The 16,365-nt window shown below is 31.0% G+C and overlaps 1 protein-coding gene across 1 annotated transcript; it reads left to right on the plus strand.

Annotated features, from left to right (window-relative positions):
• Positions 1-36: 36 nt before the first annotated feature.
• On the plus strand, positions 37-14,887 carry dmpd (F-box protein dampened). The gene is made up of 8 exons (XM_085186262.1): positions 37-252; positions 560-861; positions 1,180-1,428; positions 1,606-1,801; positions 6,940-7,162; positions 7,889-8,087; positions 8,407-8,520; positions 8,887-14,887. The coding sequence occupies exons 2-8, from the start codon at positions 589-591 to the stop codon at positions 9,136-9,138; spliced, it is 1,506 nt and encodes a 501-aa protein (XP_085042388.1). The 5' UTR covers positions 37-252; positions 560-588; the 3' UTR covers positions 9,139-14,887.
• The last annotated feature ends 1,478 nt before the right edge of the window (positions 14,888-16,365 follow it).

Raw genomic sequence — 16,365 nt, forward strand, 5'->3', positions numbered from 1 at the left:
TTTTCATTTGTGCCTAGATGTTGGCAAACATGTCCAATGAATTGCGAATGGAAAACCGAAAAGAACGTCCCAAAGAGTGAAACGTTTAGTTCTCGAACTCAATCGCTATAAATATAATGTTGTCTGTGCTCTAACAAACAAAAAATATTTCTTGTGAAAGCATAGCGTTATTGTAACTATTGCGTCTTATTAAAAATTCTATTAAAATTTAAGATCTTATTTAAGAAACAAATCATGTGCATGAACTCTTGAGTGAGTGTGTTGTTTAAAATATATACGTTTGAATTGATGCATAAAACCTATCCACTCAAATGACCTAGGCAGCCAGCAATGGCCACCATTTTAGAATTGTTCGGTTCGATAGTGCATTGAATTAAATTAAATTTTAAATATGAAAAACTTTTTTCATTTTTTCATTCATATTATCAAATAAACTTATTACAGTCGTAATAATTATATTATTATGTATGGTGTTCAAAAATTATTCTCATCGCTTACAACTTTTCCCAATTTATCTATTAAGAAAAAATAACTTGCTAAAGAAGAAAGTTTTTTTCAGAAATAATATTAAAATAAAATTCGGGCAAGATGGTGTCGACGAGGCAAATGAGTAGTATCGGAGGAGGTAATGGGAGTAGCGATGGTGCCGGGCCATCTCACGCAGAGCCTGTGACGGTGGCGCGGGTAACACGCCACTCCAGTGCCTTGCTCCCTGGGGGCTTCTCGCCGCAGAATACTTCCAAAAGTACTACGGTGTCGGCACCTAAGATATACACCACAAATTTACTAGATTTGCCCATTGAAGTTATAGAAAAGATATTTCGCTTTGTGGGATTCAAAAATGTGTCCCATCTTAGAACGGTGAATATATTTATGAATAACTAACTTCAATTTATGTTCACTTAAATGCAATATTTAAAAATGATATCTATTTTTAAATAATCGTTAATGTTTTTATTGATGAAATAAAAATCTCAAATTTGATTATATAAAACAGAAACATGACTAGTGTTAACATAGGATTCTTTTAGATTTATATAGGTTATAAAAATCAATCACTGTTTAAAGGTATATTATTTTACATTATAAAAATATACAGTAATGTTGTCGACAACATTTAGATGATTATACTACACTAATAACCAATATCACAAAATTTATAGTTTTATGACATTCCAGGTGAATCGGCATTTCAACACAATATGTAGTAGTCTATTAAATTCTACATTTCAAAGATTACAAAATCAAATGTTACATAGATTCCAAGCAATAAAGGCTAAGATGCCTAGAAGAGAGTCGGCGAGGAGGAGTCATCCTCTGGCTTGTGAATCAGATATTATTGAAACTTTGCATATGAGATTAAGTTTGTTGCAAATGACATTTGGAAAGCATATTGAGAGAAAACATTGCTGTTTTTTCCCAGGGGAGGTATGTTTCAATGTCTCATAAAATTAAAAGAATCAGATAACTTCGTTTAATTGTATGATATACAACAATTAAAAATTTTAAATATTCACTTTTAATACTGAGTCTAAGTGATGCCCTATACAAGTTTTGTTTTCTTACATAATATTTTATAATTACTATATTAAAATTATATTTTAGATCCTTGATGAAGTATATAGTATTTTATCATATTTAAAAACAACAACTAAACTGGCAAGGCCATATAAGGTGACAGATGAGCTTTTTGACCTAACCACAATGGCCATGGAGTACTTCAAGGAGCACATTGAACCCAATCTACCGGAGATTACATATTTTGGAACAGATTTCTTTGATATGTCTACTGCTTTTTCACGTAAGTAATATTTCAATATGTTCAACTTACATTATTTTATTACAATTATTTTCACATCCTTGGCCAGAAAGTGGGAAATTTTAAAATAAAAAAAGTACACAATGATTTGATTTCAAATTGAGTCAATATTCAATTGAGGGTAATAAGCAAAACTGCATTATTTTTATTGTGATCTTAGATACTTAGGTAGCCTTAGCCATATAACCATACAGTTTATTAATGTCCCAGCATTCAGTACATAATATGATACACTGTGTACACTGTATAAATGGGTAGTGTCTGTCAATTGTTTCAGAGTCTTTCCTTATTTAATTTTGAAATAATACATTTCAACTTAAATTATGAGTTGGGACTTTTAATAATATGTATATGGATAGATAGATGTAATTATGACCTTATTTACTTGCAAATGATTGTTGATTGTTATAAAACAAGAAAAATGTGAGGGAACAAAAAATATATAAACATTTTTCTGTTTATAATAAATTGTTTAAACAGTTTTAGATAATAAAACAAATAAAACAATACTGAATAGTCTATGCAACAGTTTTGCATTCTATATTTTATACTCATCAAGTCATAATGACTAAAATAGTGTAAAAACCTTTGCATCATCTAATTGTAAGCAGATTCTTTGTATTAAAACAATTCAATCAGAGTTTAATTTTACAAATATTGCACGTTTAGTGGAGGAATTTAACGCCGCGCTTTGTCCTCTTAACTAGATTGAGGAAATGAAAATAACTCATTTTTCAAGTGAGACTGAAACCCAAGACCCCTCCACATTTACAGTCAGACCTGCCATTATGCCAGGACGGCCTCTATTTATAAATATAATGTACGATATATTAATTTCACTGAGTTGACTTCTGGCAATAAATAACTTTGTAATTGTTAAATATTTATAGATATTGTATAACTCCTTGTTAAATATTGATGAACTACAGTACACTTTCTCAAAACATTCCATACTTTACTTATATAGTCTGTCATTAATTCCAACATAAAATTTTAATGGACTTGAATAACTATAATGTTAAAAATATTTTTAAATACCTTTTTATTTTTTTATAAATAAAAATCCATATTTGTAATAAGATCGTAACGAATCGGATTCTGAATATGGATGATATATAAGAAAAAAAGTCCTTTATCAATGTAATAGAACCCAAAACAGTGTTTTTTTTTAATTTTTGCCTGTTTTTAAAATTTAGGCACAGAGCGTCTGTTACGCTAATTTCGGAAACGGCTTAACCTATTTAAATGAAGATTTCACAAATTCACAATTCTCTTAACATTGTGTTTATTTTATTTTAATCAGTTCACAAATAAAAAAGTTAAGTCAATATAATGAGTTGCATGTGACAATATTCATACAAAATTAATATTTTTATATTTTACTCAATTGGATAAAATATTAGGTGTGAATGTATAGATTTTATCTTTAAAATGATAATGTTTTTACAACACGAAAGTAATTGAGGTGAGAAAATAAATAATTGTGTAGTACAAGCGGGTGAAGACACGCGGAGGCCACTAGTTATAAATATATTTAGATACAACATCTAAGCATTTTTTTTATTAATACAATTTTAAACATATGAGAAATGAAATATTGTTCACTATTACCCAATTACAAAAAAATTAAGAGTCATGAATTCATTAGAGGGTCAACTTGGAGCCTGTAGATAACAAAACTAAGTAAATTTATGGTTATAAAATTGAAGAGAATGTTTAACTTAGCAAATGTAACAAATTCGATAAGGTTTTTTTGCCTATCATTGTATAATATTTATGTAGTCAATTTTCCTTCCTATATCTGTTAGTTTAATAATTAGGATACATTTTACATGCATTAGGTAACCAAATCCACGTGTTTATATCTAATACTAAATGGGTAGAAAATATACTTTTATGTATAGCAAAACTAAGAAACTTGTTTTTTGATTTTCCAAATTCATTGAAGTGATAATAAATGTGAAAAATATTCTATTTAATGTTTTTTATATAATACTCAAAGGATTGTATAAAAAGTGTATTTTTTATCATTGATACAAAAGTTTGGTTAAAAATATCTAGACATATATTATAACTTATTAAGCCTGTCTAAACATATTTAAGACTTAGTACATCATACTGAGAAATCAAAGCCAGATGATTTCACAATGATATATTTACTTCATTAGTATATTCTTGCAATTAGAACAACGTAATGCCGATAAGTAATCAGAGACAATATACCTAGTATAATTAAATTTAATCGCTTTTTCCTACAATTAACAAATCTATCTAAAAAATGATAGACAATCGTTTAGTCGTCTCGTTATATGACTGCACGAATAATTGGGATGGTTATATCGAAATTTTGAACACATTTTGTTTGTAACAAGAGTGTGATTGTATTGTATGTTTAATATTTTTATTTCCCCGCTCTGGTGTCGGGGCAAAGCTCGGCTTCGAGGTTCACCACTCAACACGCAGTGCCTCCAGAATTTGACGGAAAGTAGGAAGCGGAGTGTCTTAACACTAAACTCCGACTTCCTACCATGCTACATGCGTAATACAGTGTGAAGCTGAAAAAAAATGTCTTTGCGATATCTCCGAATCGTTAGAAAATGCGCTTAACTTCTCGCATCATGCGACAAAACTATGCTTCTATAATAAGACAATACGTCAAGCTTATTAAAGTATTTCAATATAAACATAGTATTTATGTAACTAGATTAGCGTACCAGTAGGAATATCAAATAAAAATTCTTCAATACAAAATATCTACCTTATTTATTGGCGTGGTATTGTTTTTTTAGAATTCAAATTAAATCGTGGCTTGCGTTTGGTTGGTAGGTACTTTAAAGTGATGCATTTTTCTGGAAATAAATTGTATTTACAGTTCAACCCGCAATGCCTCCAGAATTCGGCAGAAAATAGGGAACGGAGTGTCTTAACACTAGGTTCCCCCTGTCTATCCTGCTGTGTGCGGGAAACAGCGTGAAGCTAATTTAATTTAATAACCCGTATAAAATTCCTGTTTACCAACCGACTGACTGTATTATTTTCTTATTCGTTTTAATATTACAACAATTTAACACGTATCGTAATTAATCACGTACCTACTGACGTTGAATATAATTATAGGGACAATTAAAAAGTAATTTAATAATCCAAACACACGTACTGGCTCAATGAACAAGTTTCTTTTGCAGCTAATGCAATTTGCTGACTTAGTGAATCGCAATTCTTTGTTTTTTTGTTTAATTTGTTTGAAAATTCTCGATCTCTTCACATTTGATTATTCAAGATTTCGTTGCTATTTTAAAACATTAACCGAATTATGCAAGTTTGATAAGTATCCAAGACGATCTATTTCTTTCTTCGCATGAAGAATAATAGTTTCAAGTTGTATGATGATGATGAAATTCTATTCGACTATGACTATTTTACACTTCATTATTGCCTCTCTTATACCTTATCACTTACAAAGACTTAATTAATTTACTGCTAAATTGTATAATATAATCGAAAGCTATGTCCTGCTAGTATAATGTATCAATATAATATAAAGAATATGTTGGTAAAAGTTGGTATAGACTGCTTTGTATTGTAATATAAGACTATAAATAAAACATAATATCTCAACACGATGAATTATGCATCATCATGAATTTGTGATATGCTACATGCGTTATTACAACGATAAAGATACGTCGTACTTCAGCGTTGGTATAATAATTATATCAATATATATAGTTTTAGTTATTTTACCTTGTAATTCAGTTTATATTAAGTACATACCTACTTATATTGAAGTAACACATTTAAATAGTGTGAATTTGTTTCTTGACTGAATACATTTCATAAGTTATCTTAGTGTCCATGTTTATTCTGTAATAAAAAAAAATTACGCATCACATTGTTATAAATGTTATATTGTGATGATTTCAATGTGTAATTACCATTTTTTTTATTCAAGATTTACCTATTATATGTTACATGAATTCTCAGAGAAGATATCTCTACAAGAGCCATGAGCCCACTGCTAGGCCATGTCCCATTCCATATCGTAGGTCATTTTTGGGGTTCCGTACCTCTTAAGGAAAAATCACTCTTATAAAATCACTCTTATAAAATCACTCTTATAAAATCACTCTTATAAAATCACTTTGTTGTCCACCGTTGGTCTGTCAAGCGCTTATCTCAAGAATGCTCTGAGATATCGAGTTGAAATTCAAACCATATACTCAGATTGACGATCTTTTGATTTCCTGATAAAATCGTATTGCTACATTTACTTAAAAAAAGATAGGGCTGTTTATATCGCAATATTTACAATTTTTAACAAAATTAAACGATTTTCACCGGATCCCATAAATAGAACCTAACCAGACTCATCAAACTAATGGGAGTTTGATGAAAATTTGTTACCTCAGAACTTTTAACTGGGTGAATCGATTTTGATTATTCTTTTTTTATTTGAAAGCTAGCGGTTCCCGTGTGGTCTTCGTATAATTTGATCCAATTTTGGAAATCCTATCCATAAGAAAATTACATAAGTCTTAAATTTGTATTTAATATATGTTCGACAAATGGACGAATAACTCAATATTTGAAAGTTTGGTTAAGTTTTTATTAATCCGGAATCCGGTTGAAATTGACGAAGTCGCTTTTTTTTATTAAAAATTATAATTATATTTAATTGTGTGTATCATCAGACAGTATTATAGCTTATGTCGAAGAAGTTTTTAATATTAGCTTTTGTTTTCTAATATGTTACAAGACATTTTATAGAGATGTGGAAGTGTGGTATATTTGAGAATATGAGAAGTTAGTAAGTTATGTCAGATCCTGTCAACAATAATATGACTGAATTCCAGTTTATACTAGTTTATAGTATCTTGTCAGTTATTCGTCGGTCGCCATTTTAAACACCATGTACCGATCGATTCTATAAATAAAATGGTCTGATTCAGATTTATGTGAGGAGTGCAGGATATTTTTAGTTTATAATAAAATAAATGTAACACACAATTGAATTTTTAACATATATTTTTGTATAAATCTACGTTACGCAGCGTCTTATTGTAATCTTGATGACACATGCATGACATGCTAATACAAGGTTCTCTCTCCCAACATTGCAGCGGGAGAGAGCAGCAAGTCGTACATATGCCTGGACTCTCCGCCGCCCAGCGGGTTCGAGTCGTCTCCGCAGCAGGCGGGCGAGATGCGCGCGGCGGCGTCCGAGCGGCGCGTGTCGTCGCTCAATCTGTACATGGAGGAGAGCCTGCCGCCCTCGCCGCCGCCGCCGCAGAGTAACATGGTGCTGCGCAAACGCATACACCGCATCAAACAGGGCATGAAGAAGTGGGTAACTTTACCGTAATACCTCTTTACATGTACCAGCTAGCTTTAGTGGCTGTTTACGAGGTAATTGTATATTTATGATTAAAATAATAATACCATCCGGGGCCGTCGTGGTGAGATTGTAAACGCGACGGTTGTGGGTCTCTGGTAACGAGGCGAAGCGTGGCTTTAAGTTTCTGAACAGACAATGTATTTTTTTGTCTTTTTATAGAATATATATGTAGTGTGTGTATATATGTATATGTAGTTTATATATATATTATAGTATTTATATATTTATAGATTCAAATATAATATTTTTCTGTTATGCACTATACTCTCCCCGCTGTTTCACAGATATCCACTTCCACTGGTAGGCTGGAAGAGATTTCTCTTAGAAATAAGCCCACCCTTGTCAACAAAATGTTTCTTCTTTAAATTTCTGTATTTTGTTTTGTGCAATAAAGAATATATAATGGCTCGACAATTTGGCAGAAAGTGGAACGGAAATTTCTTAATAGAAATGAAGTGTCTTAACACTAGGTTCCTTCTGCCTACCCTGGTATGAGCTTGATATAGCGATTTAGATGAAGCTAAAGAAAATTAAATATAATCAATATATTTAAATATACTACTACTACTTTTATATTTAAATCATATCTATTTATTAATGAAATAAATTAAACTGTTATATGTCCCTGTTATGTGTAAAAGTGAATAGTAAGTTATTTATGTCTCATATTTCAGATATAACGATCAGCTGTCAGCGCTACGCAGTGATCTCAGAAGCTGTAAGCGCAAGACGGCTCTTCAGCAGAAGCAGATTGCAGAACAACAAAAGCAGATAGCGGAGCAACAGAAACAGACACTGGAGTATGCAAACCGATTGGATGACTATGATAAGAAAAACGAGGAGACCAGCCGCAAGTTTCAGACTCTATTGCAGGTTATTTCTTATAAGAGACTTGTTAGATTTTTTTGCATCTTACATGCAGTGTTAATTTAGACATAGGTGGTACTTTTGATATTTATTTATCTCATTTATGTTCTATTCAGTATTTGTGGTCAAATAAAATAATAAATATATAAATTCTTTTGTGAAAAACACAGTAAATACAAATTTTGCAATGTCTCAATTCTACGTTTTTGTTTGGTAAAATATAAAAAAAAGGAACTATGATTAAAGGTAAATCGTTAGAAAGTGCTTCTCCAATGGCTGTGTTATTCTATCTTTATAAAGAGTGTTAATTCCAATGATGTTGCAGGAGCTGAACAAGTGCAAGACGGAGCTGCAGTACTGGCGGTCGCGCTCGCCCGCCGTGCCGCCGCTGTGCGCCGAGTGCGGCGCGTCGCTGCGCCTGTCGCCGGCACTCGCGCAGGTCACTCCCTTGCCTAGTAACACGCTTTATCTCGCAGTAACGTAGGCTTAACATAACTACTTCAAGTCATTTATAAAAATATATAAATTACAGACTAACCCAGGCCGTGCCGTGCGACTGTAGACGCGACTGTTTTGTTCATTTGTTCGATTTCCAATGGGAGGAAGTAAATATCTTTATTTCCACTGGTAAAGATGCAAAACAAGGCATTGTGTTTAATTCACTATTTTTTATCAAGCCACTCAACACAAAATGCAATGGAAATGTCTTAATACGAATGGAGTACCTTAACACTGCAAGTTTCCTCCGTCTACGCTAAAATATAATTAGAATTGCATACTAAAACAAAACAAATAAAAATTCCAGTGGGCAGCGGGCAGCAGTGCGGACGCGACAGAGGAGACGCCAAGCGGCAGTAAAGACAAGGACAGTCGAGAGTGCACTGTGACCAAGGAGGTGGCGCCGCTAGAGACGCCAACGGAGTCCAAGGACAAGGAGCCCCGCGATCGAGACGAGGATACGCACTCGCCCGCCGCGCGCCGTCGCGCCTCCGCCGACGCGCCCGCCACTACGCCCGACCGCAAGAAACGGCGCCTCACCCGCCCCCGCAAGCTATGAGGCACGTAGCCCTCCCGCCTTCTGCCCGTTTAGTTATACTGCGAGACACTGTTGGGGGTTCGATTCCTTCCCTGGTGTTCTATTATTTTTATTTCTTCGCTCTTGTCTGGTAATAAGACGCTGTCGAAAGTGCGGCGCTGGGCTTTGATAAGTGGGTGGAGAGGGGGGCATGGAGTGTCTAAACACTAGGTTTTTCTTTTGCTATAAACGGGTTACAGCGTGAAGCTACAGAAAAATTACCCGTTATGATAGAAACAACAGGCTTTCGTCTGAACAAATGTTGGGCAAAAATAACAGTAAAATAATCTTTTTTTTGAAATCATAATTTTGTCTTCAACTATCATTTGTCTTTTAAACTATCAGCAGATTTGATAACTGATGCTGATGGTTAAAGCTTACATCACGTTATATTGAGCTTATACATAGCTTCACTATTATTACTCTTAAGCCAACTTGTTTTTTTAATTAAGTTAACTATTCTTATGTTTCAGTTCAAATATCAGTTCGAATAGCTTTTATATTTTATTATTATTTATGGACATTTTCCAATATTTGAGCCACCCAAAAAAATAGATAAAAAGGTAGTTCTTTAAATTAATAATTTATTGGCTCAAATATTTTTTTTATCCTGTTGTTGTCATGTTTAGCTGAATAATTGCTTAGACTATTTTGGTTGTTCATACAAGATTAATAAAAACTATATTATTTCATAATACAAAACTTAAAAGTGACAATTAAAGCCATCTTTTACTTGAAGTACTAAGATATAATATTTACTACACTTATATATAACACGTTCTGTCTTATTAGAAAATATTTTTGTTAACACTTTGATATTTTGCATCTAATTTAAAACCAATTCTATATTCAAATGAATACAATAGTTTAATTTTACCACTTATACTATTTATATCATACTTTGTACACTACAAAAAAATATATCTATTCTTTTATTTTTACCGCAATATTACTGATGTTGATATTAATATAATTCTTATCGTTTATATGCAATACAAAATTCAATTAAATTACATGACTATTTTGTCTACTATTTAAATAAAAAATATTTATACTTTGGCTATATTAGTTACGTGAATTACTTTGAACATTTATTGTGCAATGTTGATACTGAAAAAAAAAATCACATACTACTTAGTGTTAGTGTGTTATTTTTATTTATTTTTGTCTAACATTTTGTAAGTAATCAAATGCCTTACGATAAAATTAGATAATTTCTTATCAAATTATAAAGCTATATTTTTTCATAATTTTATTGTATAAAAGAACAATAAAAAGTTGACGGTAACACTATGACAATATCAAGAGTAAAAAGGAAAAGCTTCAAGCATTTTTCCTTTATGTACCATTTGTAGATTTACACATTCATTTTGTAGCTTAAAAAACATTGTTATATTAGTTTCGATAATTTAAAAATTTTCAAAAAGATTCAAATATTGCAACACTTGCAATAAAATTTAGTTTTGTTTATAAACCTTTATAATATTTTAATATATATAAAACGTATTTTTTTGACCACAATCAATCTTGAAACCACAACTCATTAAAATTGTTAAATATTTCTAAAGAAATGTTTCATTTTGAGTATAAAATATATATGAAAATATTAAAGGTTGTGGTTAGTTTGTTACCTATTAGTATTTTTAGCGTTTTTCTATTGCTTTATATTTATTTGCTTAATTGAGTGACTTTTATGCTTTCTTTATAACACGTGAAAAACACAGCCATTTTGGTTTAAATATATAAAATACTGTAGAAAATAAAAATTTCAGTATTTTTGATGCAATAAATGCAAATTTGTATTCAGCTCAATTCGATAATACGCGGACTAGATTCAGGACAGTATTCATATGCCAAATGTATCTACGAAAATATATAAATTGAGTGTCATGGTAATAGCACTTAATATGAGAGATCAAAGGATATCCAGCAATTTATGTTATTTTAATTATTTATTAGTATACACTACATTTATCAAATATTTTTTTAGGTTACATCGAAAATGATTAAATTATTCTCCGCAACATAAAATTAATAACATAATATCTTTGTAATTGAGTTGTAGCTGTTAACGAACTTGTTTATTATTTAAGTTTATTTTTTATATGGAAATGTAAATGCTGTTCAAAAATTCATACCGTGTATTCGCGATGTTTTTAATTTTCGAATAGCATTATTTAGGTGTTTAGTTAGATATCATTTTACAGCCCTACTTTATCCATTGTGAGGGGGGATATTGTTTTATTTTTTGTAAATATTTTGAAAGTAAAAATCTCTTGTGTGATGTACAAAATAAAAATATATTTATGACTATATGAATATACATAGAAAGTGAATATTTTTGTGACATGGTGTACAGTAAATACAGTAGGTGCGTTGAGGTGTTCTCAAGTGGTCGGGCTTCACACAGTTCTTGCATCATGTCACTCGTTCTGGGAACATATCAGTCTGTCGTGACTTCGCGAACTATACTATATGCTATTACTGCGATTTAAATATCTTTTTATCTTTATACTTGTGTGTGACATAGTTTATCTATATTACCAGTACATTGATAGAATTAGCTAAATGATTTACTATCGACACGACATTGTATTTTCATAGTTGTTTGTTTGTTACAGTGAGTGCTTGTAAATGAAACTACTTTTGGATAAGCTTAGTTTCAATATATTAAAAAGTTTTTTCTTTAAAACTACAATGTTTGAAATGTTGAAGTAACATACGATGTATTAAGATTAGTAATAGGGTCTTACAGAGATGCTAAAACATAAATATGTTCTAACAAATGTGTAAGAATTTCGACTTAGCTTGATAAGAATGTAGAGTTAAGTGGTCAGAGCTTATGGTTGGACAAGAGGTGCGGATTAAAATCCAGGAACATTCAAATATTAGTTTATAATCAAAAAGTAGTTTCACTTATAAAGCACGGTTGAGTCGTTAATGTGTATACGGCCTTATATTTGTTTATATAATTGATGTAAACTTAGTGAAACCGGTATCAAACACGCACAATTGGTACAATATCAATTATGATATAGGGTGTTTTTATTTTAATTTATAATATAATACTACTTGTAGATTCACCTTTAATTTATTTTTTTCATGTACATTTTTAATTTTATATTTTAATTAGTACACTTGTCTCATAGTTGATTATATAATATAATTTCATAGGCGTACTGCGAGTATTTAATATGACAAATAGGTACCCTATTCATAAGATTACAAGCCTAGATTTACTCTCTCTGTTGATTGTGGATTCGTGTAAAAATTAAATGTATCGATTGTATATATATATAATATACTTTATGTACAATAATAATTTATAATATACATTATTCTCATTCAAGACGAGATGTTTCTTGACAATAATGATGTTCAGTTACCACCTCTGACGCTGTAGTGAACATGCCTTAAGATTTATCTGTGTTACGCCGTACTCGCACTACAGTGCCGGTCATGGTTCGTTCTCAGACGGTTAAGAATATTGTTATATGTGAGTATTTATACTATTGTTCCAGTGAAGGTTTGGGTCAATTACGTATATAAGAATATTTCTCATATAAAAATATTTTAACAGATTGAGGTCGGGCCGAGAACGAACCGCGACCGGCACTAAAGTGTGAATCCGCCCTTAAACTTAGTTCGACTAACAATGTATGGCAAAGACAATGTCTATGCAAAATAAACTTTAAACATCTCACTTCCTGTCGGACTATATCACGAACACTTACATTTTAAAAATGTCAAATGAATGCTTACATTTTAATATGAACCAACGAAAATTATATTTTTGTTTATTAATAAAGCAACGTGAAGATAAATGCTTGTGTGTTCGAAGCATGGTTTTGTAGATTTGCTACGCCTTTGCCGCGTTATATTTTTGTATATAGTTACTGTTGTACATACTATGTATGCTGTGCGTAGAACTGTAGATTGTTTCATGTTGTTAGGAACGTAAGTCGAATTTATGAGGGGTAATAGAAATATTACTTATTGTATAGCATGTTACAGCTGATATGTTTTAACATATATGTAGGACGCATTCTAATTCGTACAGTACATTTATCTGATTTTTTTTGGTGCAATTATTTTTTATTTATTTACGCATTCAGTCATAAATTATTTTTTTCGAAATAAGATTTTTTTTTCGCTCCACACTTTGTTTTTCTCAAAATGATCATTTTTAAATAATAATAAAATTATAAGGTAATGAAATTTGAGACCTATAAATTGATCATTGATTGTAATCTACACTTTTAAGATAAATTCTATGGATTGTATATAATTATGGAAACATGACCCTGGGCATTTATGTTTAGTTCAGATAAAAACTAATAGAAATAATAGAATTGTTCATTCAACATATATTTTGAATGGGGATTGTTTGGTGTATATGTAACACGTAATATATGTATAGTTTTTTTTAACAATAGCTGCAACAAAAAGTTATATATGTTTGACAAACTTTCACAATGGTAAGATTAAAATATAAACATTATTTTTATAATGTATACTTTCTGTTTGAATAACATTAGACTTCTATATGAATCATATGAAAGTAAAATAGAAATCCTGTTGTCTGTCTGTCAAGACCATTTTTTAATCAAATATTGTGGAGGAATTAAAACATATTTAGGCTGTCGTGGCGCGGCGATAGTACAGTGTCTGAACTGTAAACAATAATTTTGAGTCCGACTCTCATTCGGGGGAATGAATAATTGTCATTTCCTCGCTTTGGTAACAAGATAAAGCGCGGTGTTGAGTTCCGCCACTCAACATGCAATGTCTATAATAGCACTGGTAGATACTAGTGTACCTACCTCGCTTTGTGTGGGATACAGGGAGAAGTTAAGAAACATTTTATTTAATATTCCAAATATCGATTTAAATGGAAAAAACTTTATTTGTTGTTATATGATTCATATACTTAGATTTATTTAAAACAGCGACAAATCACAGTTAATTTAGAAATGTATTAAAGGTGAATATTACAAATGGGTTTGATTTAATCATAATTAGCCAATTTTAGTTTCTTTTTTGTTGTATATACATATACATTTAAATTTAGAATAAGTAGATCACTTTTGTAATAATTGCTTGTAGCGCAAATAATTTGCGTGCATTATATTATGTATTGTTTTCGTTGGAAGTTTCATAATTTTGTGACGTCATCGAGTTTTTGTTTTCGAGCCTACTTGAGATATGCATGTTCTGTAGGAATCTGTGGAATTTAAATAGATGTTTATCATATGATATGTAAATTATTTAAATGCTTATAAAGTCTAATGAAAAATGGTGTTTTGTGGAAGTATTACTGATTGAACACATGTTGTGCCTAAATTAAATTAACACAGTACTTAACTACGCTTGCTGTATGGGACGATCGACGATCGTATACCGAGTTTCATATATTTATACTAAAGTAACTTTGCTTCAATAGTGCAATACACGAGTATATCCATTGAATGGTGTGGTGGCAAATTTCTTTTAAACTTTTTACTTTCTTATTAAATAAAAATAACGACGTCTAGGGCTGTAAAAATTAGGTTAAATATTTTTGTTCTTGGAAATGTTAAATGCACTTAATGCATGGGAAAATAATATTGTGTTCTGGTGGGTGTGTACAACCAGCAAGACTGTCAATTGCTGTATATATCCTTATAATATGATAGTTTTATTATAAAGTATTTTTATTAGACAAAAATACAATAAATGTGTGAAGTCCAAATATTATCTTTTATTTTTCCTAAAAGTATTGGTATTGTATGGATGACAACTCAGTTTGAGATCGATATTGAAATGCAGTTTTTATTCATAAATGACATATCTATAAATGGAAACGGCATCTCTAGATTGTTACATGGCGTTTTACGCGAGAAAATATTGGAAACCATGTTTGCCGCGTGCTCTTACTTAGATATATAAAATAACTAAACATTTTTCTATGAATTACTATTAATGTTTGCGAGCAAATAAAAAATGTAAATGTCTAACAGTATAGATCATTTTTTCAATCATGTTTGCCTAAGGTTCTTTTTTACACTAAAATAATGTAAAAAGGAGCGGGCGAAGACACGCGAGTGACACTAGTAATTAATAAATTATTATTAATCCAATTTTTTCAAAGAAGTAATTTTAGATCTTAAGTACTTAAATTATCAACGTTTACTAAAATAATCCTAGAACTTCTATTAAGGGTATTGAATTATTGATATCCAGCTAATTTTGGGACCAATTTGGAAAGCAAGCGAGGTATTTTATAAACACACGTTACAATAACAGTTTGTTTTCCCTTGACTGAAAGTGATTTTAACGACAGCAACAAGTACCTAATGTAGAGTCACCTGAAATTGCGTAGGTTCCCATTTCTGTTTAAACAACATCGCTTATATAACCCACCTGCTCTCACGTTTAATGACTAATAACAGAGAATTTCCTTAATTATAGATTAGAAGTTTACTACTAATGTAACACCTGTATGTGAAGTATTATACTATAGAAGACGTTCACGAAAGCTCTATAATTACTTAATAGAGTTATAGAAAATTACTGGTAGCGTTTATAATGTCTTCTACTTAACAAAAAAAAATACATTTATGTATATAATCAAGACGCCGTTAGTCATACATCAGAAATTAATACTTTTGTAGGACCTGTCAAGATTTTTGCCAATTAATAGCAATGTATCTAGAATAACCGTAATGTAAAAAAAAATGGATGTCCCAACACTGCCTGTCTACTGTACCTATCACACACTGATTAAACACTGGGTAGAACACGAGAACATTGAGACAGTGTTAAGACACTCTGTTCCTATTAAGACATTTCCTTCCTTATTTTCCGCCGAATTTTTAGGCATTGTTTTGCTAGAACCCACAACCCGTCACGCTAACAATAACACGGTTGTGCCTCTGCGGCACGACTAACCTTTTTCAAAATAACTTTAAATAAACTTGTATTTTAAATTTAACATCACCATATTTTAAAGACTTAGCTTACTTAATAAATCAATATAAACCATTGATAATAAATAGGACACATGATGTTCGTTTTCTTCACTACCCTGTGATTAGTGATGAATAATTTCCGCAACTTTATAGGTACGTGACTATTTTTTTTATTTGAGTTTAAGTATTTCTAGCGTTTAAGATATAGTAAACTTACTGTTTAATTAGAAAAAGCATTTTTGGATCTTAATATATTACT

This window comes from Heliconius melpomene, chromosome 6 (genome assembly GCF_056956725.1).
Source record: "Heliconius melpomene rosina isolate 202511_hmr_F chromosome 6, ASM5695672v1, whole genome shotgun sequence".
Classification (NCBI taxonomy): Eukaryota; Metazoa; Arthropoda; class Insecta; order Lepidoptera; family Nymphalidae; genus Heliconius; species Heliconius melpomene.